The sequence below is a fragment of the Heptranchias perlo genome, chromosome 6 (genome assembly GCF_035084215.1).
Source record: "Heptranchias perlo isolate sHepPer1 chromosome 6, sHepPer1.hap1, whole genome shotgun sequence".
In the NCBI taxonomy this organism is placed as follows: domain Eukaryota; kingdom Metazoa; phylum Chordata; class Chondrichthyes; order Hexanchiformes; family Hexanchidae; genus Heptranchias; species Heptranchias perlo.
In genome coordinates this window covers 111,425,178-111,450,335 of record NC_090330.1, presented here as the reverse complement: position 1 = coordinate 111,450,335, position 25,158 = coordinate 111,425,178, and the positions used below count along the sequence as shown (strand labels likewise).

Genomic DNA, 25,158 nt, shown 5'->3' with positions numbered 1-25,158 from the left:
GCAGCAGCTTTTACGAGTTGCTGAACCCATTCGGTAACTGTGGGCCAGCCATATACTGTCATAATCAGAGTCTTCAGACAGATCGGCAGGTTCCAAGCGGGAGAGGCTGCTGCGACAAGCAGAGGAATCCTGGCTTGACAGGTCGTCATCACTCAAAACATGATTATGCATCAAGTCAGTGCCTTGCCATGCTGGGGTGGTAAGGTGGGGTTGTGTAAAGTGATGGGTGCATGCCAGGGCAGGAGAGGGATCAGGTGATGGGTGCAGGGCAGGAGAGGGATCAGGTAATGGGTGCAGGGCAGGATTAGGGACCAGGTGATGGGTGCAGGGCAGGAGAGGGATCAGGTGATGGGTGCAGGGCAGGAGAGGGATCAGGTGGTGGATGCAGGGCAGGAGAGGGATCAGGTGATGGGTGCAGGGCAGGATTAGGGACCAGGTGATGGGTGCAGGGCAGGATTAGGGACCAGGTGATGGGTGCAGGGCAGGAGAGGGACCAGGTGATGGGTGCAGGGCAGGAGAGGGACCAGGTGATGGGTGCAGGGCAGGATTAGGGACCAGGTGATGGGTGCAGGGCAGGAGAGGGACCAGGTGATGGGTGCAGGGCAGGAGAGGGATCAGGTAATGGGTGCAGGGCAGGATTAGGGATCAGGTGGTGGGTGCAGGGCAGGAGAGGGATCAGGTGATGGGTGCAGGGCAGGAGAGGGATCAGGTGATGGGTGCAGGGCAGGAGAGGGATCAGGTGATGGGTGCAGGGCAGGATTAAGGACCAGGTGATGGGTGCAGGGCAGGATTAGGGATCAGGTAATGGGTGCAGGGCAGGATTAGGGATCAGGTGGTGGGTGCAGGGCAGGAGAGGGATCAGGTGGTGGATGCAGGGCAAGATTAGGGATCAGGTGGTGGGTGCAGGGCAGGAGAGGGATCAGGTGGTGGGTGCAGGGCAGGATTAAGGACCAGGTGATGGGTGCAGGGCAGGATTAGGGATCAGGTGATGGGTGCAGGGCAGGATTAAGGACCAGGTGATGGGTGCAGGGCAGGATTAGGGATCAGGTGGTGGGTGCAGGGCAGGAGAGGGATCAGGTGGTGGATGCAGGGCAGGAGAGGGATCAGGTGGTGGGTGCAGGGCAGGAGAGGGATCAGGTAATGGGTGCAGGGCAGGATTAAGGACCAGGTGATGGGTGCAGGGCAGGATTAAGGACCAGGTGATGGGTGCAGGGCAGGATTAAGGACCAGGTGATGGGTGCAGGGCAGGATTAGGGATCAGGTGATGGGTGCAGGGCACGAGAGGGATCAGGTGATGGGTGCAGGGCAGGAGAGGGATCAGGTGATGGGTGCAGGGCAGGAGAGGGATCAGGTGATGGGTGCAGGGCAGGAGAGGGATCAGGTGATGGGTGCAGGGCAGGAGAGGGATCAGGTGATGGGTGCAGGGCAGGAGAGGGATCAGGTGATGGGTGCAGGGCAGGATTAAGGACCAGGTGATGGGTGCAGGGCAGGATTAGGGATCAGGTAATGGGTGCAGGGCAGGATTAGGGATCAGGTGGTGGGTGCAGGGCAGGAGAGGGATCAGGTGGTGGATGCAGGGCAGGATTAGGGATCAGGTGGTGGGTGCAGGGCAGGAGAGGGATCAGGTGGTGGGTGCAGGGCAGGAGAGGGATCAGGTAATGGGTGCAGGGCAGGATTAAGGACCAGGTGATGGGTGCAGGGCAGGATTAAGGACCAGGTGATGGGTGCAGGGCAGGATTAGGGATCAGGTGATGGGTGCAGGGCAGGAGAGGGATCAGGTGATGGGTGCAGGGCAGGAGAGGGATCAGGTGATGGGTGCAGGGCAGGAGAGGGATCAGGTGATGGGTGCAGGGCAGGAGAGGGATCAGGTGATGGGTGCAGGGCAGGAGAGGGATCAGGTGGTGGGTGCAGGGCAGGAGAGGGATCAGGTGGTGGGTGCAGGGCAGGAGAGGGATCAGGTGATGGGTGCAGGGCAGGAGAGGGATCAGGTGATGGGTGCAGGGCAGGAGAGGGATCAGGTGATGGGTGCAGGGCAGGAGAGGGATCAGGTGATGGGTGCAGGGCAGGAGAGGGATCAGGTGATGGGTGCAGGGCAGGAGAGGGATCAGGTGATGGGTGCAGGGCAGGAGAGGGATCAGGTGATGGGTGCAGGGCAGGAGAGGGATCAGGTGATGGGTGCAGGGCAGGAGAGGGATCAGGTGATGGGTGCAGGGCAGGAGAGGGATCAGGTGATGGGTGCAGGGCAGGAGAGGGATCAGGTGATGGAGAAAGAAAGCAACAAATCCAAAGATGAAATAAAAGTATAAGTGAAGTGAAGACAAGAAGGAGAGAAAAAAATTGTTAAGACTTGTGACAGAGATTCACGATCCACATTATTTAGCAGGGTTAGTTTCAGAAGCTGTTCAGTTGGAGATCATGAAATGACTAAAAGGTTTCGCTAAATCGATAGAGCACTAAATAATACCACATTATTGGTGAATTTAATGATCTCTGGCCCCCAGCAGGGAGCTCCACTTGCGGGAGCTCCTCTCGATGGTTAAGGCCACAATGTGACACCCATTCTCCGACTCACACAGGTATCTGCCGGGAGTGTGGTATCACTGAATTTCCCCCTTGATAGACCAAAATCATTACTCAGTACAACGACCGTTAATTTCCCACATTAGTTTGGACACTTCATGACTTCAGCACAGATGTACGTACATAGGTAGTACAAAGTTACAGAAAAGTCAAGGATAAAAGAAAGTTTGATTTTGAGCAGTTGGACTGAAATTGCAGATGTTCCAGGAAGCTTGATGTTAGTACTGAAACCACTGGAAAGGATGGAATGGGATTAGATGCTTGTGTGTTTGGGTGAATTGTTCCCGATGCTGACGGGGAACGAGGGTTAATAGGGCTGTCAATAATGGTTCAGATCAATGCAGACAGTTTGTTTAATAAAGCAGAGTTCAATGATACAGAAAGAAAAGCTGATCTAAAAACCTCTGATTATCATCACTGCTCCTGGAGAAAATATCAAACCTCTAAACTGGTTTGGATTCTCTATTTCATTGTTCCCTTGACTTTTAAAAGATATTTTTATTTACTCAGTGACTGCTGATGATATGGTGGGGAAAGGGAGGGAACAAGGTAGAAAGGGTCACTGATTTAGAAAGTGTAAGCAGGGGCAGACTGGTCAAACAGGGTGGGGAGGGGGACAGGGTGGGGAGGGGGACAGGGTGGGGAGGGGGTCAGGGTGGGGAGGGGGTCAGGGTGGGGAGGCGGTCAGGGTGGGGAGGGGGTCAGGGTGGGGAGGGGGTCAGGGTGGGGAGGGGGTCAGGGTGGGGAGGGGGTCAGGGTGGGGAGGGGGTCAGGGGTTGCTGACCTCCACAGTCAGAATCCAAATATTGCACAGAAACTACAACACGGAAACAAGCTCGATGGCCCATCCATGCTGATGTTTATCCTCCATCCATGCAGTCTCCTAATCCCAGGTGCCCACTCTGTTCCCATTTCCCTTTGTCCCCCTTTCCTTCAACCACATAACAACCCTATGAAATGTTGACATGGTCTCTGCTCCAATCACTAACTCCAGGAGTGAATTCCACAGCCTCTGTGTAAGGACGGTTTCTCCTGCTCTCGGTCCTAAATCTCGTATCAACGTTCCCTCGTTCTAGACCCTCAATCACTGGAAACAGTCTGTTTCTATCTACTCTGTCCAATCCCTTCATAACTTTAAACACCTCAATCAAATCACCCCTTATTCTTCGAATGAAAGGACATGATTTTGAAAGGTCCGGGGTAAATCAGTCTGGATACTGATGCATCGTGTCCAGTCTGGACGGTAAGTTAAGGTGATGCACAAACACTGCAGCCCAACACTGCCACACACACTGGAGATACAAGGGTAGAAATTAATATTGATGTTGTCAAACAAATGCTTAATGATAATTTAAAGTGGATAACACCTTTGGTAAAGTAATGAAAGGTCATGGTCCTGAAACGTTGACTCTGTTTCCCTCTCCACAGATGCTGCCTGACCAGCTGAGTGTTTCCAGCATTTTCTGTTTTTAGTGGAGAGGGGAATTTGGTACAAATGCTTTAACCATTCACATGATATCTGTACTCATTTCTGCTCCCCATTAATCTATCTGCCTGGAATGTAATAAAATTACTTACGTGGATTGTAGACACCGGAACAAAATGTACAAGGAGCAGACCAAGGGTTTCAAGATCTTAATGAACAGAATTTAAAAATATAATGAAATATTTTGGACATTTAAACTTCTTTGTCCAATTATACTGGTTTGTGCGTCATTCTCAAATGTTCCTTTACTTGATCAAGTATCATAGTTATCACGACATGATGAAGGTGGTCTGATTGCCACAAAACAAGGATGTCAGGAAGCAATTTTTCACACAAAGGGGAGTGGAAATCTGGAACTCTCTCCCCAAAAAGCTGTGGATGATGGAGGTCAATTGGAGCTTTCAAGACTGAGATCGATAGATTTTTGATGGGTGAGAGTATGAAGGGATATGGAGCACAGGTGGTAAATGGAGTTGAGGTGCAGATCAGCCATGATCTAATTGAATCAGGGATGATGGAACGATTGGGGGGGGCCTATTCACAAATCTTTGCAGGTGGCAGGGCAAGTTGATCAGGCGGTTAAGAAAGTGTATGGGATACTTGGCTTTGTAAATAGGGGCATTGAATACAAAAACAAGGCAGTCATGCTAAACCTTTACAAATCACTGGTTACTCAGCTGGAGTATTGTGTCCAGTTCTGGGCACCACACTTTAGGAAGGATGTTAAGGCCTTGGAGAGGGTGCAGAGGAGGTTTACCAGGATGATACCAGGGATGGGGGACTTCAGTTATGTGAAGAGATTGGAGAAGCTGGGATTGTTTTCCTTAGAGCAAAGAAGGCTAAGGGGAGATTTGATAGAGGTGATCAAAATTATGAGGGGTTTTGATAGAGCAAATAGAGAGAAACTGTTTACTTTGGCAAGTGGGCCGGCAACCAAATGTCATAGATTTAAAATAATTGGCAAGCGAACTAGAGGAAAAATGAGGAGCAAGCTTTTCACACAGATGTTTGTTACGATCTGGAACGCACTTTCTGAAAGGAACTTTCAAAAGGCAATTGAACATGTACATGAAGAGGATTAATTTTCAGCATCATGGGGGGAGAAGCTGGGGAATGGGACTAAACTGGAGCCAGCACAGGCACGACCGGCCGATTGGCCGCCTTCTGTGCTGTAAGATTCTATGGAACAGGCTTGAGGGGCTGAATAGCCTCCTCCTGTTCCTATATTATTTAGCTTTACTATCACCAAATTACAGGGGAATGGACAGATCGGATAGAACGACTGTCGTTGGTGAGTGTTTGGAATGGACTGCACAGGGAGGTGATTGAAGATGGTAAAATTAATAACTTTAAGTGTGGGTTGGACAGGAGCTTGGTGGGAATATAAGTGAGATATTGGAGGTGAGCTCTGAATTCTGTTTTAAACTCTGGGGCCAGCCAGATAAACTGAAATGATCATTTCTGCTCCTTGACATTCCCACATCTGTTAATCTTTAGAAAGGTCATTTACTGCAACTTCAAAATCCTATGGTAACTTTTACAATGATTCGCACACGTTCAATATCCAATCTGACTTTATAACTTCAATTCAATTTGGGCACATCAACACTGTCTCAAATTTCACACAAGCAAATTGGAATCAAAAGTACAAGTTAATTTTTAAATCGAATTGAAGTACAGGTCAAACATGATCTGATAAAATGGCAGAACGGGTTCGAGGGGCTGAATGGCCTCCCCCTGCTCCTGGGCCTGAGCAGCAATATTCACTCTATAAGCTGCGCCTACTGGTACCGAGCAAAGTTAGGGGGAAACATTTATCTTCAGCAGTTTTGCACCCAGAGTCTGTATCCGGTATTTGGAGCACCCACTATTTCATCATCCGTTAAAATTAATGTGGGGGGGCTGAGGGATGTGCCCGATTTCCTAATGTGAATTCTTGGTGTGCGAAGCTTTGAGCTGGGGGAGTACTGAAGATAAAAATTTACCACATAATTTGGGGTTATTGAAATAACCAAAATTATAATTAGCATTAAGATAATCTCTGACGAGTCATTTATTCTTTGCTGAACCAGCATTTCCTTTCAAATATCCATTTCTTCAATGAGATCCAAATTATTTCAAAAAGACAGGCAGCCCAGCAACAAACCTTGTCCCTTGGTGTCTGAACAAGTTTGTAACATCGCACAGTGACTTTCCCGAAAAAACAAAGCGCTGGAACGTAATCCCAAATAAAAGCGGACCGTTCAAAGCAGGGCTTTCCCTGACATCGGTTCATTATTGTACATGTTACAAGCACAGGATTGTGGGAATGGAAACTCGCTCTGGTCAGATCGCCGAGAAGTAAAAGTTTCACCGTTCCCTGGTGTGAGAAATAACAGAAAGACCCACAGGGCTCGGAGGGGGAAATCTAGCACAGAGAGCCCCCCGCCCGCCCAGAGCCCCCACCCCCCGCGCCCAGAGCCCCCACCCCCCGCGCCCAGAGCCCCCACCCCCCGCGCCCAGAGACCCCCGCGCGCCCAGAGACCCCCGCGCGCCCAGAGACCCCCGCGCGCCCAGAGTCCCCCCCGCGCCCAGAGTCCCCCCCGCGCCCAGAGACCCCCGCGCGCCCAGAGACCCCCCCGCGCCCAGAGACCCCCCCGCGCCCAGAGACCCCCGCGCGCCCAGAGACCCCCCCGCGCCCAGAGACCCCCCTGCGCCCAGAGACCCCCCCGCGCCCAGAGACCCCCCCCGCGCCCAGAGACCCCCCCCGCGCCCAGAGTCCCCTATAGACTACAGGCAGTTTTCTACAGGCTGTAAACAGTAAACGGGCAGTAAGAGGAGGGATGGGACCGATTAGGGACCAAAAAGGAGATCCACTCACGGAGGCTGGGCATGGCCCAGGTACTAAATGAGTACTTTGCATCTGTCTTTACCAAGGAAGAAGATGCTGCCAAAACCACAGTAAGTGAAGAGGTAGTTGAAATACTGGATGGGCTAAAAATTGATAAGGTGGAGGTACTGGAAAGGCTGGCTGTACTTAAAGTAGATAAGTCACCCGGTCCGGATGGGATGCATCCTAGGTTGCTGAGGGAAGTAAGGGTGGAAATTGCGGAGGTGCTGGCCATAATCTTCCAAACATCCTTAGATACAGGGGTGGTGTCAGAGGACTGGAGAATTGCAAATGTTACACCCTTGTTCAAAAAAGGGTGTAAGGATAAACCCAGCAACTACAGGCCAGTTAGTTTAACCTCGGTGATGTGGAAACTTTTAGAAATGATAATCCGGGACAGAATTAACAGTCACTTGGACAAGTGTGGATTAATTAAGGAAAGCCAGCACAGATTTGTTAAAGGCAAATCGTGTTTAGCCAACTTGATTGAGTTTTTTTGATGAGGTAACAGAGAGGGTCGATGAGGGCAATGCAGTTGATGTGGTGTATATGGACTTTCAAAAGGCGTTTGATAAAGTGCCACATAATAGGCTTGTCATCAAAATTGAAGCCCATGGAATAGAGGGGGCAGTAGCAGCATGGATACGAAATGGCTAAGTGACAGGAAACAGAGAGTAGTGGTGAACGGTTGTTCTTCGGACTGGAGGAAGGTAAATAATGGTGTTCCCCAGGGGTCAGTGCTTGGACCACTGCATTTTTTGATATATATTAATGACTTGGGTGTACAGGGCACAATTTCAAAATTTGCAGATGACACAAAACTTGGAAAGGTAATGAACAGTGAGGAGGATAGTGATAGACTTCAAGAGGACATAGACAGGCTGGTGGCATGGGCGGACACGTGGCATGTGAAATTTAACGCAGAAGAGTGTGAATTATAGAAAGGTTACAGGAAGGAGGTCATTCGGCCCATCGAGTCGGTGCCTGCTCTATGCAAAAGCAATCCAACTACTCCCACTCCCCGCCCTATCCTCTTGAAGTCTATCACTATCCTATAGTTGCTGAGTTTATCCTTACACCCTTTTTTGAACAAGGGTGTTACATTTGCAATTCTCCAGCCATCTGGCACCACCCCTGTATCTAAGGATGTTTGGAAGATTATGGCCAGTACCCCTGCAATTTCCACCCTTACTTCCCTCAGCAAGCTTGGAAACATCCCATCCGGACCGGGTGGTCAAGAAAGTGAAGAGATAGACTTTGGTAGGAAGGACGAAGAGAGGCAATGTGAATTAAAGGGTACAATTCTAAAAGGGGTGCAGGAACAGAGATCTGGGGGTATATGTGCACAAATCGTTGAAGGTGGCAGGGCAGGTTGAGAAAGCGGTTGTGAAAGCATACGGGATCCTGGGCTTTATATATCGAGGTAGAGAGTACAAAAGTAAGGAGGTTATGATGAACCTTTATAAAACACTGGTTCGGCCACAACTGGAGTATTATGTCCAGTTCTGGGCACCGCACTTTAGGAAGGATGTGAAGGCCTTAGAGAGGGTGCAGAAGAGATTTACTAGAATGATTCCAGGGATGAGGGACTTTAGTTACGTGGATACACTGCAGAAGGTGGGGTTGTTCGCCTTAGAGCAGAGAAGGTTGCGGGGAGATTTGATAGAGGTATTCAAAATCATGAAGGGTCTAGACAGAGTAGATAGAGAGAAACTGTTCCCATTGGCGGAAGGGTCAAGAACCAGAGGACGTGGATTTAAGGTGATTGGCAAAAGAAGCAAAGGTGACATGAGAAAAAACTTTTTTTTATGTAGCGAGTGGTTAGGATCTGGAATGCACTGCCCGAGGGGGTGGCGGAGGCAGATTCAATCATGGCCTTCAAAAGGGAACTGGATAAGTACTTGAAGGAAAAAAATTGCAGGGCTACAGGGAAAGGGCGGGGGAGTGGGACTGGCTGGATTGCTCTTGCAGAGAGCCAGCACGGACTCGACGGGCCAAATGGCCTCCTTTCGTGCTGTAATCTTTCTATGATTCTACACAGGATCCCCTATACACAGAGGGCCCCCCTATACAGATGTAAGGAATCTTACAACACCAGGTTATAGTCCAACAAATTTATTTTAAAATCACAAGCTTTCGGAGATTATCTCCTTCGTCAGATGAATAGGAACAGGAGGAGGCCATTTAGCCCCTCGAGCCTGTTCCGCCATTCAATGAGGTCATGGCTGATCTGTGACCTAACTCCATATACCCGCCTTAGCCCCATATCCCTTAATACCTTTGGTTAACAAAAATCTATCAATCTCAGATTTAAAATTAACAATTGAGCTAGCATCAACTGCCGTTTGCGGAAGAGAGTTCCAAACTTCTACCACCCTTTGTGTGTAGAAGTGTTTCCGAACTTCACTCCTGAAAGTCCTGGCTCTAATTTTTAGGCTGTGTCCCCGAGTCCCAGACTCCCCAACCAGCAGAAATAGTTTCTCTCTATCTACCCTATCAGTTCCCCTTAATATCTTAAAAACATCGATCAAATCACCCCTTATTCTTCTAAATTCCAGGGAATACAACTCTACCTTGTGTAATCTCTCCTCATAATTTAACCCTTGGAGTCCAGGTATCATTCTAGTAAATCTACGCTGCACTCCCTCCAAGGCCAATATATCCTTCCTAAGGTGCGGTGCCCAGAACTGAACACAATACTCCAGGTGTGGTCTAACCAGGGCTTTGTATAGCTGTAGCATAACTTCCATTACCTTGTATTCTAGTCCTCTAAATATAAAGGCCAGCCTTTTTGATTATTTTCTGTACCTGTCCATGCCCTTTTTAACGATCTATGTACACGGACCCCTAAGTCCCTTTGGACCTCCACTGATTCGAGCTTTTCACCATTTAGAAAGTACTCTGATCTATCCTTTTTAGGTCCAAAGTGGATGACCTCACACTTGCCTACACTGAAATCCATTTGCCAGTTTTGCCCAAACAGCAGTTGACGTTAGCTCAATTGTTAATTACCCAGAACATTATTTTGTTTCCCCCTCAAAGGGCAGCATTAATAAGCACTTTGGTTCACAGTTTTGAGGAAGGATAAGTCATGGGAAATAGGCCATACAATCAACCCATAAACTATCAGTACAGAATAATTGTTACATCCCATCACAGGTCAGGTATCAGAAGATAGATCAGAAGTCCATGGATTTAGTTAGGTATCACTAAACAGGCCATCCATTTCCCACAGTTTTGCCCATTCACTTAATCTATTACTCTCTCTCTGTAATTTTATGCTTCCATCTGCACTGCTTACAATGCTCCTTTTCTTTGTGTCATCGGCAAACTTGAATATGTGGCTCTCTATCCCGTCATCGAAGTTGTTAATAAATACAGTGAATAGTTGAGACCCCAACACAGATCCCTGTGGGACACCACTAGTCACATCCTGCCAATTTGAGTACCTGCCCATTATCCCTACTCTCTGTCTCCTGCCGCTCAGCCAATTCCCTAACCAGGTCGATAATTTACCCTCAATTCCATGAGCTTCAACTTTAGCTAACAGTCTCTTATGAGGGACTTTATTGAATGCCTTCTGGAAGTCCATATAAATAACATCCATTGACATTCCCCTGTCCACTACTTTAGTCACCTCTTCAAAAAATTCAATCAGGTTTGTCAGGCACGACCTACCTTTCACAAATCCATGCTGGCTCTCTCTGATTAACTGAAAATTTTCAAGGTGTTCAGTCACCCTATCCTTAATTATAGACTTTAGTGATTTCCCAACAGGAGATCCTGTAGACAGGGTCCCCTATACACTGAGGGTCCCCTATAACATAAGAATGTAAGAAATCATAGAATCATAGAAAATTTACGGCACAGAAAGAGGCCATTCGGCCCACGTGTCCACGCCAGCCGAAAATGAGCCACCCAGCATAATCCCACTTTCCAGCACTTGGTCCGTAGCCCTGTAGGTTACGGCACTTCAGGTGCACATCCAGGTACTTTTTAAATGAGTTGAGGGTTTCTGCCTCTCCCACCCTCTCAGGCAGTGAGTTCCAGACCCCCACCACCCTATGGGTGAAAGAACTTTTTCCTCAGCTCCCCTCTAATCCTTCTACCAATCAATTCAAATCTATGCCCCCTGGTTATTGACCTCTCTGCTAAGGGAAATAGATCCTTCCTATCCACTCTATCGAGGCCCCTCATAATTTTATACACCTCAATTAAATCTCCCCTCAGCCTCCTTTGTTCCAAAGAAAACAACCCCAGCCTATCCAATCTTTCCTCATGGCTAAAATTCTCCAGTCCTGGCAACATCCTCGTAAATCTCCTCTGCACCCTCTCGAGTGCAATTACATCTTTCCTGTAATGTGGTGACCAGAACTGTACACAGTACTCAAGCTGTGGCCTAACTAGTGTTTTATACAGTTCCAGCATAACCTCCCTGCTCTTATATTCTATGCCTCGGTTAATAAAGGAAAGTATCCCATATGCCTTTTTAACCACCTGATCCACCTATCCTGCTACCTTCAGGGATCTGTGGACATGCACTCCAAGGTCCCTCACTTCCTCTACACCTCTCAGTATCCTCCCATTTATTGTGTATTCCTTTGCCTTGTTTGCCCTCCCCAAATGCATTACCTCACACTTCTCTGGATAGAATTCTATTTGCCACTTTTCTGCCCACCTGACCATTCCATTGATATCGTCCTGCAGTCTACAGCTTTCCTCCTCACTATCAACCACACGGACAATTTCTGTATCATCTGCAAACTTCTTAATCATGCCCCCTACATTTTAGTCCAAATCATTAATATATACCACAAAAAGCAAGGGACCGAGTACTGAGCCCTGCGGAACCCCACTGGAAATAGGAGCAGGAGTAGGCCACACGGCCCCTCGAGCCTGATCCACCATTCAATCAGATCATGGCTGATCTTCAACCTCAACTCCACTTTCCCAACCCGATCCCCATATCCCTTGATTCCCCTAGAGTCCAAAAATCTCTCTACTTCAGCCTTGAATATACTCAAAGACTCAGCATCCACAGCCCTCTGGGGTAGAGAATTCCAAAGATCCACAACCCTCTGAGTGAAGAAATTCCTCCTCATCTCAGCCTTAAATGGCTGACCCCTTATCCTGAGACTATGCCCCCTGGTTCGAAACTCTCCAGCCAGGGGAAACAATCTCTCAGCCTTTACCCTGTCAAGCCCCCTCAGAATCTTATATGTTTCATTGAGATCACCTCTCACCCTATACACTATAAGGGACTATATACTATAATATAGGGTCCCCTATACACCGAGGCCTCTATACACAGAGTCTCCTACACACCGAGAGCTCCTTATACACAGGGTCTCCTACACACCAAGAGCCCCCTACACACCGAGAGCTCCTTATACACAGGGTCTCCTATACACTGAGGCCTCTATACACAGGGTCTCCTATACACTGAGCCCCCTACACACCGAGAGCTCCTTATACACAGGGTCTCCTACACACCGAGAGCTCCTTATACACAGGGTCTCCTATACACTGAGGCCTCTATACACAGAGTCCCCTACACACCGAGAGCTCCTTATACACAGGGTCTCCTACACACCAAGAGCCCCCTACACACCGAGAGCTCCTTATACACGGGGTCTCCTATACACTGAGGTGAGGAAAGATCAAGGAACTCCAGGGCTGACTTTCTTAAAGGGTTAATTTCCAGTTCTCTCTGTGGGATAAAGGTCTACATTCTGTTCCAAATGGAATTGAAGATCTTGTGTTTTTATATGTAAACTGATCGATTATTAACAGCACTATTTTGGAAATCCTCGGTTTTACTGAATTTGCCTATTTTTGCTTCCCTGAATGTGTCGAGATTTGCTGCAAAATGATATTGAAATTCTGAATGATTTAAAACATTTAAACCTTCTTGAATCTGAGTCGAATAGTTCCAAATAAAGGTTTATTCTACAGAATAAAACTGGTTTTACCACTTACTTGAGTTCAGAGTCTGCCGGGTTTTGGCACTGGTGCAGTATGCTTCGATAACTTTCAAGATCTGTGTATCCTCTTCGAGAGCTGCTGTGCCTGGACAATAAAAACAAAATCCTCGTAAAACAGTCACAAATCTTTCAAGCTCCATACACGTTACTGCTCCCTTTCCAAAATGTTTCAGAAACGATCCCAGACTTCAAATTGTTGATGCTGATTTTTTTGGGGCTTCTGATTATTTACATTTCAACTGGATTAAATCTAAAAACCTACGGATGAATTTTGAAACAACTGCACCCTCACTTAAGCTAAGTAAACCTGATGTTCGAGTCCAAACGCTTGTTCCTACAAGATTTAAGTAACATCAATCATATTACGCCCTTACGTTACACATTCAGCACTCCACAGACTGCGGTGTGGATGCCATGCTGTGAGTGCATTCACTTTGACGAGAACACATCAATGGTGCTTTTACACCTAGTCTGTAGGAAGAGGTGATTCCTTACTCAGTCTCACTTCGAAATTTAGTACTATCAAAAATACTGTGTAGGTACAACATTCTGTGGGTATTGTGCCTGTGGGTGGCTCTTCTTAAGTAACACATTAAGCGAAGAATGGCTGACCTAACGTTACGTGACAGGTTCTAAAGGTGGATGGGCCATTCACCAGACCGGGCGTTAGATCTGCTGCAGCCGTACTTGCTCCCCGTAGCTGAGGTACAAGGCACATCACTTTTAATATCAGGCTCCAGGCCCATTACTGCTTCCTCCTCAACCATCTCCTTGATCAAATACTGTCGCCAGTTTTATAATGAACGTCAGACACCTGGTGCTGGCACGGTTTTAAGGTGGACCACAGTTACATCGTAATCCTTTGTAACCGATGATGGCGCAGCATTGACGGTGAATGCCGGCACCGGTATAGTGAAGCCCAAACCCCCTCACATCAACCACACACGGCAATATGTGAGCATTAACCACACACGGCAATGTGTGAGCATTAACCACACACAGCAATATGTGAGCATTAACCACGCACGGCAATGTGTGAGCATTAACCACACACGGCAATATGTGAGCATTAACCACACACGGCAATATGTGAGCATTAACCACACACGGCAATATGTGAGCATTAACCACACACGGCAATGTGAGAGCATTAACCACACACGGCAATGTGAGAGCATTAACCACACACGGCAATGTGTGAGCATTAACCACACACAGTAATATGTGAGCATTAACCACACACGGCAATGTGTGAGCATTAACCACACACGGCAATGTGTGAGCATTAACCACACACGGCAATATGTGAGCATTAACCACACACGGCAATGTGTGAGCATTAACCACACACGGCAATGTGTGAGCATTAACCACACACGGCAATGTGTGAGCATTAACCACACACGGCAATATGTGAGCATTACCCACGCACGGCAATATGTGAGCATTAACCACACACGGCAATGTGTGAGCATTAACCACACACGGCAATGTGTGAGCATTACCCACACACAGCAATATGTGAGCATTAACCACACACGGCAATGTGAGAGCATTACCCACGCACGGCAATATGTGAGCATTAACCACACACGGCAATGTGAGAGCATTACCCACGCACGGCAATATGTGAGCATTAAGCAGACACAGCAATATGTGAGCATTACCCACGCACGGCAATATGTGAGCATTAACCACACACAGCAATATGTGAGCATTAACCACACACGGCAATGTGAGAGTATTACCCACGCACGGCAATATGTGAGCATTAACCACACACAGCAATATGTGAGCATTACTCACGCACGGCAATATGTGAGCATTAACCACACACAGCAATATGTGAGCATTAACCACACGGCAATATGTGAGCATTAACCACACGGCAATATGTGAGCATTAACCACACGGCAATATGTGAGCATTAACCACACACAGCAATATGTGAGCATTAACCACACACAGCAATATGTGAGCATTAACCACACACGGCAATATGTGAGCATTAACCACACACGGCAATATGTGAGCATTAACCACACACGGCAATATGTGAGCATTACTCACGCACGGCAATATGTGAGCATTAACCACACACAGCAATATGTGAGCATTAACCACACGGCAATATGTGAGCATTAACCACACGGCAATATGTGAGCATTAACCACACGGCAATATGTGAGCATTAACCACACGGCAATATGTGAGCATTAACCACACACAGCAATATGTGAGCATTACTCATGCACGTCAATATGTGAGCATTAACCACACACAGCAATATGTGAGCATTAACCACACACGGCAATGTGTGCGCATTAATCACACACGGCAATATGTGAGCATTAACCACACAGCAATATGTGAGCATTAAGCACACACAGCAATATGTGAGCATTACTCACGCACGGCAATATGTGAGCATTAACCACACACAGCAATGTGTGAGCATTACCCACACACAGCAATATGTGAGCATTAACCACACACGGCAATGTGAGAGCATTACCCACGCACTGCAATATGTGAGCATTAACCACACACGGCAATGTGAGAGCATTACCCACGCACGGCAATATGTGAGCATTAACCACACACAGCAATATGTGAGCATTACCCACGCACGGCAATATGTGAGCATTAACCACACACAGCAATATGTGAGCATTAACCACACACGGCAATGTGAGAGCATTACCCACGCACGGCAATATGTGAGCATTAACCACACACAGCAATATGTGAGCATTACCCATGCACGGCAATATGTGAGCATTAACCACACACAGCAATATGTGAGCATTAACCACACGGCAATATGTGAGCATTAACCACAGGGCAATATGTGAGCATTAACCACACGGCAATATGTGAGCATTAACCACACACAGCAATATGTGAGCATTAACCACACACAGCAATATGTGAGCATTAACCACACACAGCAATATGTGAGCATTAACCACACATGGCAATATGTGAGCATTAACCACACACGGCAATATGTGAGCATTAACCACACACGGCAATATGTGAGCATTAACCACACACGGCAATATGTGAGCATTAACCACACACAGCAATATGTGAGCATTACTCATGCACGGCAATATGTGAGCATTAACCACACACAGCAATATGTGAGCATTAACCACACACGGCAATGTGTGAGCATTAACCACACACGGCAATATGTGAGCATTAACCACACGGCAATATGTGAGCATTACTCACACACGGCAATATGTGAGCATTAACCACACACAGCAATATGTGAGCATTAACCACACACGGCAATGTGTGAGCATTAACCACACACGGCAATATGTGAGCATTAACCACACGGCAATATGTGAGCATTAACCACACGGCAATATGTGAGCATTAACCACACGGCAATATGTGAGCATTAACCACACACAGCAATATGTGAGCATTAAACAGGCACAGGGCAATATTTGAGTATTAATGTGATACATTTCGGTAGGAAGAACGAGGAGAGGCAATATAAACTAGAGGGCACAATTCTAAAAGGGGTACAGGAACAGAGAGATCTGGGGGTATATGTACACAAATCATTGAAGATGGCAGGGCAGGTTGAGAAAGCGGTTAAAAAAGCATACGGGATCCTGGGCTTTATATATATAGAGGCATAGAGTTCAAAAGTAAGGAAGTCATGATGAACCTTTATAAAACATTGGTTTGGCCACAATTGGAGTATTGTGTCCAGTTCTAGGCACCACACCTTAGGAAAGATGTGAAGGCCTTAGAGAGGGTGCAGAGGATGATTCCAGGGATGAGGGACTTTAGTTACATGGATAGACATGAGAAGCTGAGGTTGTTCTCCTTGGAGCAGAGAAGTTTGAGAGGAGATTTGATCGAGGTATTCAAAATCATGAAGGGTCTAGACAGAGTAGATAGAGAGAAACTGTTCCCATTGGCAGAAGGGTCAAGAAACAGAGGACATAGATTTAAGGTGATTGGCAAAAGAACCAAAGGTAACATGAGGAAAAACTTTTTTACACAGCGAGTGGTTAGGATCTGGAATGCCTGAGGGGATGGTGGAGGCAGATTCAATCATGGCCTTCAAAAGGGAACTGGATAAGGAAAAATTTGCAGGACTACGGGGAAAGGGCGGGGGAGTGGAACCAGCTGGATTGCTCTTGCAAAGAGCTGGCATGGACTCGATGGGCCGAATGGCCTCCTTTCGTGCTGTAACCTTTCTATGATTCTAACCACACATGGCAATATGTGAGCATTAACCACACATGGAGCAATATGCGATTATTAACCATGCAAAGCAATACATGAGCATTAACCATACATGGCAATATGTGAGTATTAATCTCACACATAGCAATATGTGAGCATAATAACACAGGGTATTACTTTAGCACTAACCACACAAAGCACGATTTGAGTATTAACCACACACATAGCAATATGTGAGCATTAACACACAATATGAGAGCATTAATCACAAGGCAATTCTCGAGGGCAATTAGGGATGGGCAATAAATGCCGGCCTCGCCAGCGACGCCCAAATCTCATGAACGAATAAAAAAAATAACCACACACAGCAATATGTGAGCATTAACCACACACAGCAATATGTGAGCATTAACCACACACGGCAATATGTGAGCATTAACCACACACAGCAATATGTGAGTATTAACCACACACAGCAATATGTGAGCATTAACCACACACAGCAATATGTGAGTATTAACCACACACAGCAATATGTGAGTATTAACCACACGGCAATGTGAGAGCATTAACCACACACAGCAATGTGAGAGCATTAACCACACAGCAATATGAGAGCATTAACCATACGGCAATATGTGAGCATTAACCACACACAGCAATGAGAGAGCATTAACCACACACAGCAATATGAGAGCATTAACCACACACAGCAATGAGAGAGCATTAACCACACACAGCAATGTGAGAGCATTAACCACACACAGCAATGTGAGAGCATTAACCACACACAGCAATGTGAGAGCATTAACCACACACAGCAATGTGTGAGCATTAACCACACACAGCAATGTGTGAGCATTAACCACGCACAGCAATATGTGAGCATTAACCACGCACGGCAATGTGTGAGCATTAACCACACACAGCAATGTGAGAGCATTAACCACACACAGCAATGTGAGAGCATTAACCACACACAGCAATGTGAGAGCATTAACCACGCACAGCAATGTGAGAGCATTAACCACACACGGCAATATGTGAGCATTAACCACACACGGCAATGTGAGAGCATTAACCACACACAGCATTGTGTGAGCATTAACCACACACGGCAATATGTGAGCATTAACCACACACGGCAATATGTGAGCATTAACCACGCACAGCAATATGTGAGCATTAACCACGCACGGCAATGTGTGAGCATTAACCACACACAGCAATGTGAGAGCATTAACCACACACAGCAATGTGAGAGCATTAACCACACACAGCAATGTGAGAGCATTAACCACGCACGGCAATGTGTGAGCATTAACCACACACGGCAATATGTGAGCATTAACCACACACAGCAATGTGTGAGCATTAACCACACACAGCAATGTGTGAGCATTAACCACACACGGCAATATGTGAGCATTAACCACACACGGCAATATGTGAGCATTAACCACGCACAGCAATATGTGAGCATTAACCACGCACGGCAATGTCTGAGCATTAACCACACACAGCAATGTGAGAGCATTAACCACACACAGCAATGTGAGAGCATTAACCACACACAGCAATGTGAGAGCATTAACCACGCACGGCAATGTGTGAGCATTAACCACACACAGCAATGTGTGAGCATTAACCACACACAGCAATGTGTGAGCATTAACCACGCACAGCAATATGTGAGCATTAACCACACACGGGGGAAGCGAGGGTCTCCAGCTACCGTGAGGGTCCTCGGTGACCGTCGCTGACTGTCTAACCTCTCCCTCAGCAGCCACTCTCCTGATTTGTCACAAATCCACCTCACTGCTTGGTCCCAGATCTCACACAGAGAACGGAGGGGGCAATGGATAGAAACTCTAACCCAAGACTATTAGTTGATTGGAAGGCCCATGCTCTGTTTCTCGAACTAATGTCGGAGTTTTACTATTTAGACAAACTACACGTTGATAAATGCTATGTGACCGTTGCAAGTAACTCCAGGTGCAACACAATCTGCACCGCTCATTAGTTTGAGTAACCTTTCTTACTTAACAGCTTTGTGCCTTTTACCACCTGTTCCTCTATAATTGGCTGTGGGCAACATAAAAATCTAAGTGAGGTGGATAAGGTGTCAGGTAATAGAGTCAGAAAATAGGAAAGCAACAAAGAGCATCTAGAGACAGGACCCTGACGAAAAACCAACGCAAAACATACTTTTCCTCAGTGCAAATTCCTCATCAGACGGTTTTCGTTCCGGTTTCCGTTTGGGAAGCAGCTTTTTCATGGTTTTGGGACTCTTGCTGAGGTCCTGCACAAAACACAGCAAAATATCATCAGCTGATATTTTTATAGCAGCAAATCACCCGTTGCTCGTGGGAGTTCAAGGACAACTGGATATACTGGGGAGGGACGAGATTGTAGGATACAACTCCAGGTGGGATTGAGGGATATGTGAGAAAGTGGGATTGAGGGATATGGTGAAAAGGTGGGATTGAGGAATATGTGAGAAGGAGGGATTGAGGGATATGGTGTGAAGGTGGGATTGAGGGATATGTGAGAAGGAGGGATTGAGGGATATGTGAGAAAGTGGGATTGAGGGATATGGTGAAAAGGTGGGATTGAGGGATATGGTGAAAAGGTGGGATTGAGGAATATGTGAGAAGGAGGGATTGAGGGATATGGTGTGAAGGTGGGATTGAGGGATATGTGAGAAGGAGGGATTGAGGGATATGGTGTGAAGGTGGGATTGAGGGATATGTGAGAAGGAGGGATTGAGGGATATGTGAGAAGGAGGGATTGAGGGATATGGTGTGAAGGTGGGATTGAGGGATATGTGAGAAGGAGGGATTGAGGGATATGTGAGAAGGTGGGATTGAGGGATATGTGAGAAGGAGGGATTGAGGGATATGTGAGAAGGTGGGATTGAGGGATATGTGAGAAGGAGGGATTGAGGGATATGTGGGAAGGTGGGATTGAGGGATATGTGAGAAGGTGGGATTGAGGGATATGTGAGAAGGTGGGATTGAGGGATATGGTGTGAAGGTGGGATTGAGGGATATGTGAGAAGGAGGGATTGAGGGATATGTGAGACGGTGGGATTGAGGGATATGTGAGAAGGTGGGATTGAGGGATATGTGAGAAGGTGGGATTGAGGGATATGTGAGAAGGTGGGATTGAGGGATATGTGAGAAGGTGGGATTGAGGGATATGTGAGAAGGTGGGATTGAGGGATATGTGAGAAGGTGGGATTGAGGGATATGTGAGAAGGTGGGATTGAGGGATATGTGAGAAGGTGGGATTGAGGGATATGTGAGAAGGTGAGATTGAGGGATATGGTATGAAGGTGGGATTGAGGGATATGGTGTGAAGGTGGGATTGAGGGATATGTGAGAAGGAGGGATTGAGGGATATGTGAGACGGTGGGATTGAGGGATATGTGAGAAGGTGGGATTGAGGGATATGTGAGAAGGAGGGATTGAGGGATATGGTGTGAAGGTGGGATTGAGGGATATGTGAGAAGGTGGGATTGAGGGATATGTGAGAAGGTGGGATTGAGGGATATGTGAGACGGTGGGATTGAGGGATATGTGAGACGGTGGGATTGATCTGTGCCAAAGGAACAGTCTTACTTGAGTCTAATGGATTCTGAAAATTCTTACGAAACTCCTACCACAGATCAGTTACAACAATCTAATATTGTGAAAGTTACACTGGCTGGTCCTCAGAATGCAGTCTATCACACCAACCTCCTTATAACACAGAGCGGCTGAGGGTCTCAATGGGGGTGCTGGTCGTAGGCAGCTCAAACTCCACGGCTTTGGCATTTTGGGAGGCTCGAGAGGTCCCCAGGTCAGAGTGCTGCGCGATGTCCCATGCAGGGAAGGGTGAGGAAGGGTATGGTAGGAAGGAGTCACAGATATTGGATAACCATCAGAATGCTTGTTAATTGGTGTCATGGGATGTGAAGGAAGCTACAGATAGAAAACAGAAAACAAGTTATTGTAACCGTCGTTTCAGTTGTTTAGAATCAAAGCAGTTTCTCTCTATCCACCCTATCAATCATCTTTAATCCTTTAATCATCTTAAACACCTCGATTAGATCACCCATTAATCTTCCGTACTCGAGGGAATACAAGCCCAGTCTAATAGAATACATTCTCGATACAGCATTAAGCCCTCTGCACGGAACTGTTAGTATCAACCACACGGGACTCACACGGTGATTAACAACTTGCCGCCCAGGTGCAAAACTGCCGTCACGGATCGACCTCCACCCCCGTTATAGAAAACAACCGGTTTCCATTTCCATTGATATCTCCCCCATTCGACCGGTCAGAACTCCCGGCATCTTTACTCTATGGGGATCGTTTCCCGAGTATTTGCTGTTGGTGGGAAAATCTCTCCTGCAATTTCCCAGCATCAGATCTCCCCAGGTGAGGTTCCCCACGAGTGGTGCAATTGCAGAAATCCCCCCTCCCCCTCCCCCCGCCCCCACACCTTTCCCCCTCCCCCCACCCCTCCCCCCTCCCCCTCTGCCCCCACCCCTCCCCCTGCCCCCCCCTTCCCCCCTCCCCCCATATTGCACGGGTGCAGGTTCGGGGAGGTTACGAGTACAGATTCATTTAATCAGCGATCGCCTTTCAAGTTACTGACTCCCCAGATCCTTTTCTCAGGTGGTCGAGTTCCCTTTCCCTTACTGTGTGGCACGGTACAGACTGCTGCTTGACCAGAGCACTTCCCACACTGGCCGGTTTCGTTTGTTTCTGGAGATGATCCACCCATTCCTGCAAATCCTGGTGGTTGGAACAAGACACCAAAATCCGTTCGATCATACTTCCTGCACAGAGAGTGAACAAGCGGAGATAGGTTGGCAATTCAGATATGGACTTGTCACATTTCCTTTCAATGCAATTAGGAAACTGATGCCTTAAAGGGAAGACCGTGTTTAAAGGTGAAATCAAATCTTGGCCCGTGTCCCACACTCGAGACAGTCAGTTGGCTCTCTCCTGTCTGGCTGGTGGGGCTCGGGTCCGCAGTGTGTATAAGTTGCACCATGTCCTGGAGCAGCAGGTGTATGGGAATACCATCAACTTCTAGTTCCCCTCCACACACCATCCTGACTTGGACATATATCAGGCATTCCTTCATCGCTGGGTCAAAATCCTGGAGCTCCCGGCCTCTACAGCACTGTGGGAGAACCTTCACCACACGGACAGCAGCGGTTCAAGAAGGCGGCTCACCACCACCTTCTCAAGGGCAACTAGGAATGGGCGATAAATGCCGGCCGCGCCAGCAACGCCCACATCCCAGCATTTATTGCCCATCCCTAATTGCCCTTGAGAAGGTGGTGGTGAGCCGCTACAGTCCGTGTGGTGAAGGTTAATTAAAAAAGACAGTGTGGGACAGGCTTGATGGACCAGCTAGTCTTTTCCAATCCGTTGTTTTTGTATGTTCGTATTTAAGGGCCAATTCAATGAGGTGACATTCCCCAGACGGAGCCTCGGCACCGAGATTATGGTCTGGAATACCGGATGGTCAGAGTGTTGTAGCCTGACCTCCGACCTCCAACCAGTCCTCCTGACCTGCGAGGCTCCGTGTCGGGAGGGCGTCCTCACTGAATTTACACCCGGACCAATCCCAGGGGCCACATTTTATTTGTTGCTTTGCCAACCCAACTGCTGCTAAGATACAAGAAATTTACAATTAAAAAAAAATCGCATTTCCTGAAATTTTATTTGCAACTTGAAATGATGAGAAAACCAAACAGTGTGAAAAGGGAAGGAGATCTGATTAATCCATCTCGTGGAACCTTCCCCGTCTTCTCACAATACAGCTGTGGGAGTCAGGCGCACAGTCTGCTCCTCCCAACCCCTTGGTAATTCTGCTTTTAGCCACAATGGATTGCAAGAACTGAGCGGAAGATTCCCTCCCGAGTTTGTAAGTTTGTGTCAGGAGGCCTGGAGTGGAACAGACTCTGAACAAAACTAATCGACTCACCGGTAATTTCAAAGGTGTTCTTGTCACCGTCACTGTCTTCTAACTTGGTGATTGTCAGTCCTGTTAATGGCAACTTTCCCTAATAACCAGGCAAAAGGTGATAAGTCACCATTATACATCTCAAATATACAGCAGCATTCTCTCAACCAGGTCATACTAGTAACATCTATAACCTGTAATAAACAGCTGTAAATCGTAATAAGGACACCTTCACATGTAATAAATACATCTAGAAACTAATAAAAACACATCCTGTAATAAACATTTATACCTTGTCATAAACACCATAAACTGTAATAAACTCTTTGTATCAACAACTTACATTTATGTCGCTCCTTCAACATAGAAAAACATCCCAAGGCAAAGCAGTACCACTGGGGGGGGGGGGGGGGGGGGGGAGAGAGAAGTAGAGGAATTGGGAAACCCAGGAGCGCGGGCACGGCGACCCAGGAGCGCGGGCACGGCGACCCAGGAGCGCGGGCACGGCGACCCAGGAGCGCGGGCACGGCGACCCAGGAGCGCGGGCACGGCGACCCAGGAGCGCGGGCACGGCGACCCAGGAGCGCGGGCACGGCGACCCAGGAGCGCGGGCACGGCGACCCAGGAGCGTGGGCACGGTGACCCAGGAGCGCGGGCACGGCGACCCAGGAGCGCGGGCACGGTGACCCAGGAGCGCGGGCACGGTGACCCAGGAGCGCGGGCACGGTGATCTTTCAAGGCCATGGAAGGTAAGTGAGATTGTAGGTTTTAATATGACCAGTGACTTCCTTGACGTATTGTTGTCTCCCTGGTGCCAGGGTCAAGGATGTCACTGAACGGCTGCAGAAAATTTTGAGGGGGGAGGGTAAACAGCCAGAGGTCATGGTCCATATTGGTACCAACGACATAGGTAGAAAGAGGGATGAGGTCCTGCAGGCAGATTTTAAGGAGTTAGGAAAGAGATTGATAAGCAGGACCTCAAAGGTAGTAATCTCCGGATTACTCCCGGTGACACGTGCTAGTGAGTATAGAAATAGGAGCATAGAGCAGATGAATGCGTGGCTGGAGAGATGGTGCAGGAGGGAGGGCTTTAGATTCCTGGGCCATTGGGACTGGATGTGGGGGAGGTGGGACCTGTACAGGCCGAACGGGTTGCACCTCAACGGAGCCGGGACCAATGTCCTCACGGGGAGGTTGACTAGTGCGGTGGGGGGGCTTTGAACTAATTTGGCGGGGGATGGGCACCAGGATGGAGCATTGGAAAGGAGAAACAAGGGGCACAAAGGATCGGGGAGAAAAATAGCACTAGAGCAAGTAAAAGTACGGTATTAGGTGGGATCAGACTAGGAGAGAGTACAAGAAAGTCTAAGACTGGTAAACGCACGAAGTGTGGTAAACAAGGTCGGTGAGCTGCGGGCGCAAATAGCCAACATGGGAATATGATGTCGTGGCGATAACGGAGACCTGACATAAAAAAGGGCCGGATTGGGTACTAAATATTCCTGGATACAAGGTGTTCAGGGAAGATAGGGAAGGAAAAAAAGGAAGGGGGTGGGAGGGGCAGTATTAATTAAGGAGAATATTGCAGTGCTGGAGAGAGAGGATGTCCGGGAGGGTCAAGGACAGAATCTATTTGGTTAGAGTTAAGAAACAATAGAGGTGCCATTACACTACTGGGTGTATTTTATAGGCCACCAACTAGTGGGAAGGATAGAGAGGAGCAAATTTGCAGGAAAATTACAGAGAGGTGCAAAAGCCATAGAGTTGTGATAATGGGGGACTACAACTATCCTAATATAGACTGGGATAGTAATAACAATAAGAGGCACAGAGGGGGAGGAATTTTTGAAATGTGTTCAGGATAACTTTCTTAACCAGTACGTTTCTGGCCCAATGAGGAAGGAGGCATTACTGGACTTGGTTCTAGGGAATGAAGTGGTTCAAGTGGAGCAAGTGTCAGTGGGGGAACATTTAGGGATCAGCGATCATAGTCTCATAAGGTTTAGAATAGCTGTGGAAAAGAACATGGACCACTCTAAAGTAAAAATACT

General features: G+C 47.5%; 1 protein-coding gene across 4 annotated transcripts in view; it reads right to left on the bottom strand.

Annotated features, from left to right (window-relative positions):
• Positions 1-25,158, bottom strand: part of arhgef7b (Rho guanine nucleotide exchange factor (GEF) 7b) — a 144,056-nt gene that overhangs the window by 36,483 nt on the left and 82,415 nt on the right. For 3 of the 4 annotated variants that reach the window (XM_067986658.1, XM_067986656.1, XM_067986657.1), the window contains 5 exons: positions 23,129-23,207; positions 21,829-21,968; positions 20,878-21,102; positions 19,346-19,439; positions 12,915-13,004 (listed from right to left, as the gene is read on the bottom strand). In XM_067986658.1, the coding sequence (XP_067842759.1) occupies positions 12,915-13,004; positions 19,346-19,439; positions 20,878-21,102; positions 21,829-21,968; positions 23,129-23,207 (628 nt within the window). Of the gene's footprint in view, positions 1-14; positions 192-12,914; positions 13,005-19,345; positions 19,440-20,877; positions 21,103-21,828; positions 21,969-23,128; positions 23,208-25,158 lie in introns of all 4 variants that reach the window. The other variant, XM_067986659.1, reaches the window with a different exon arrangement.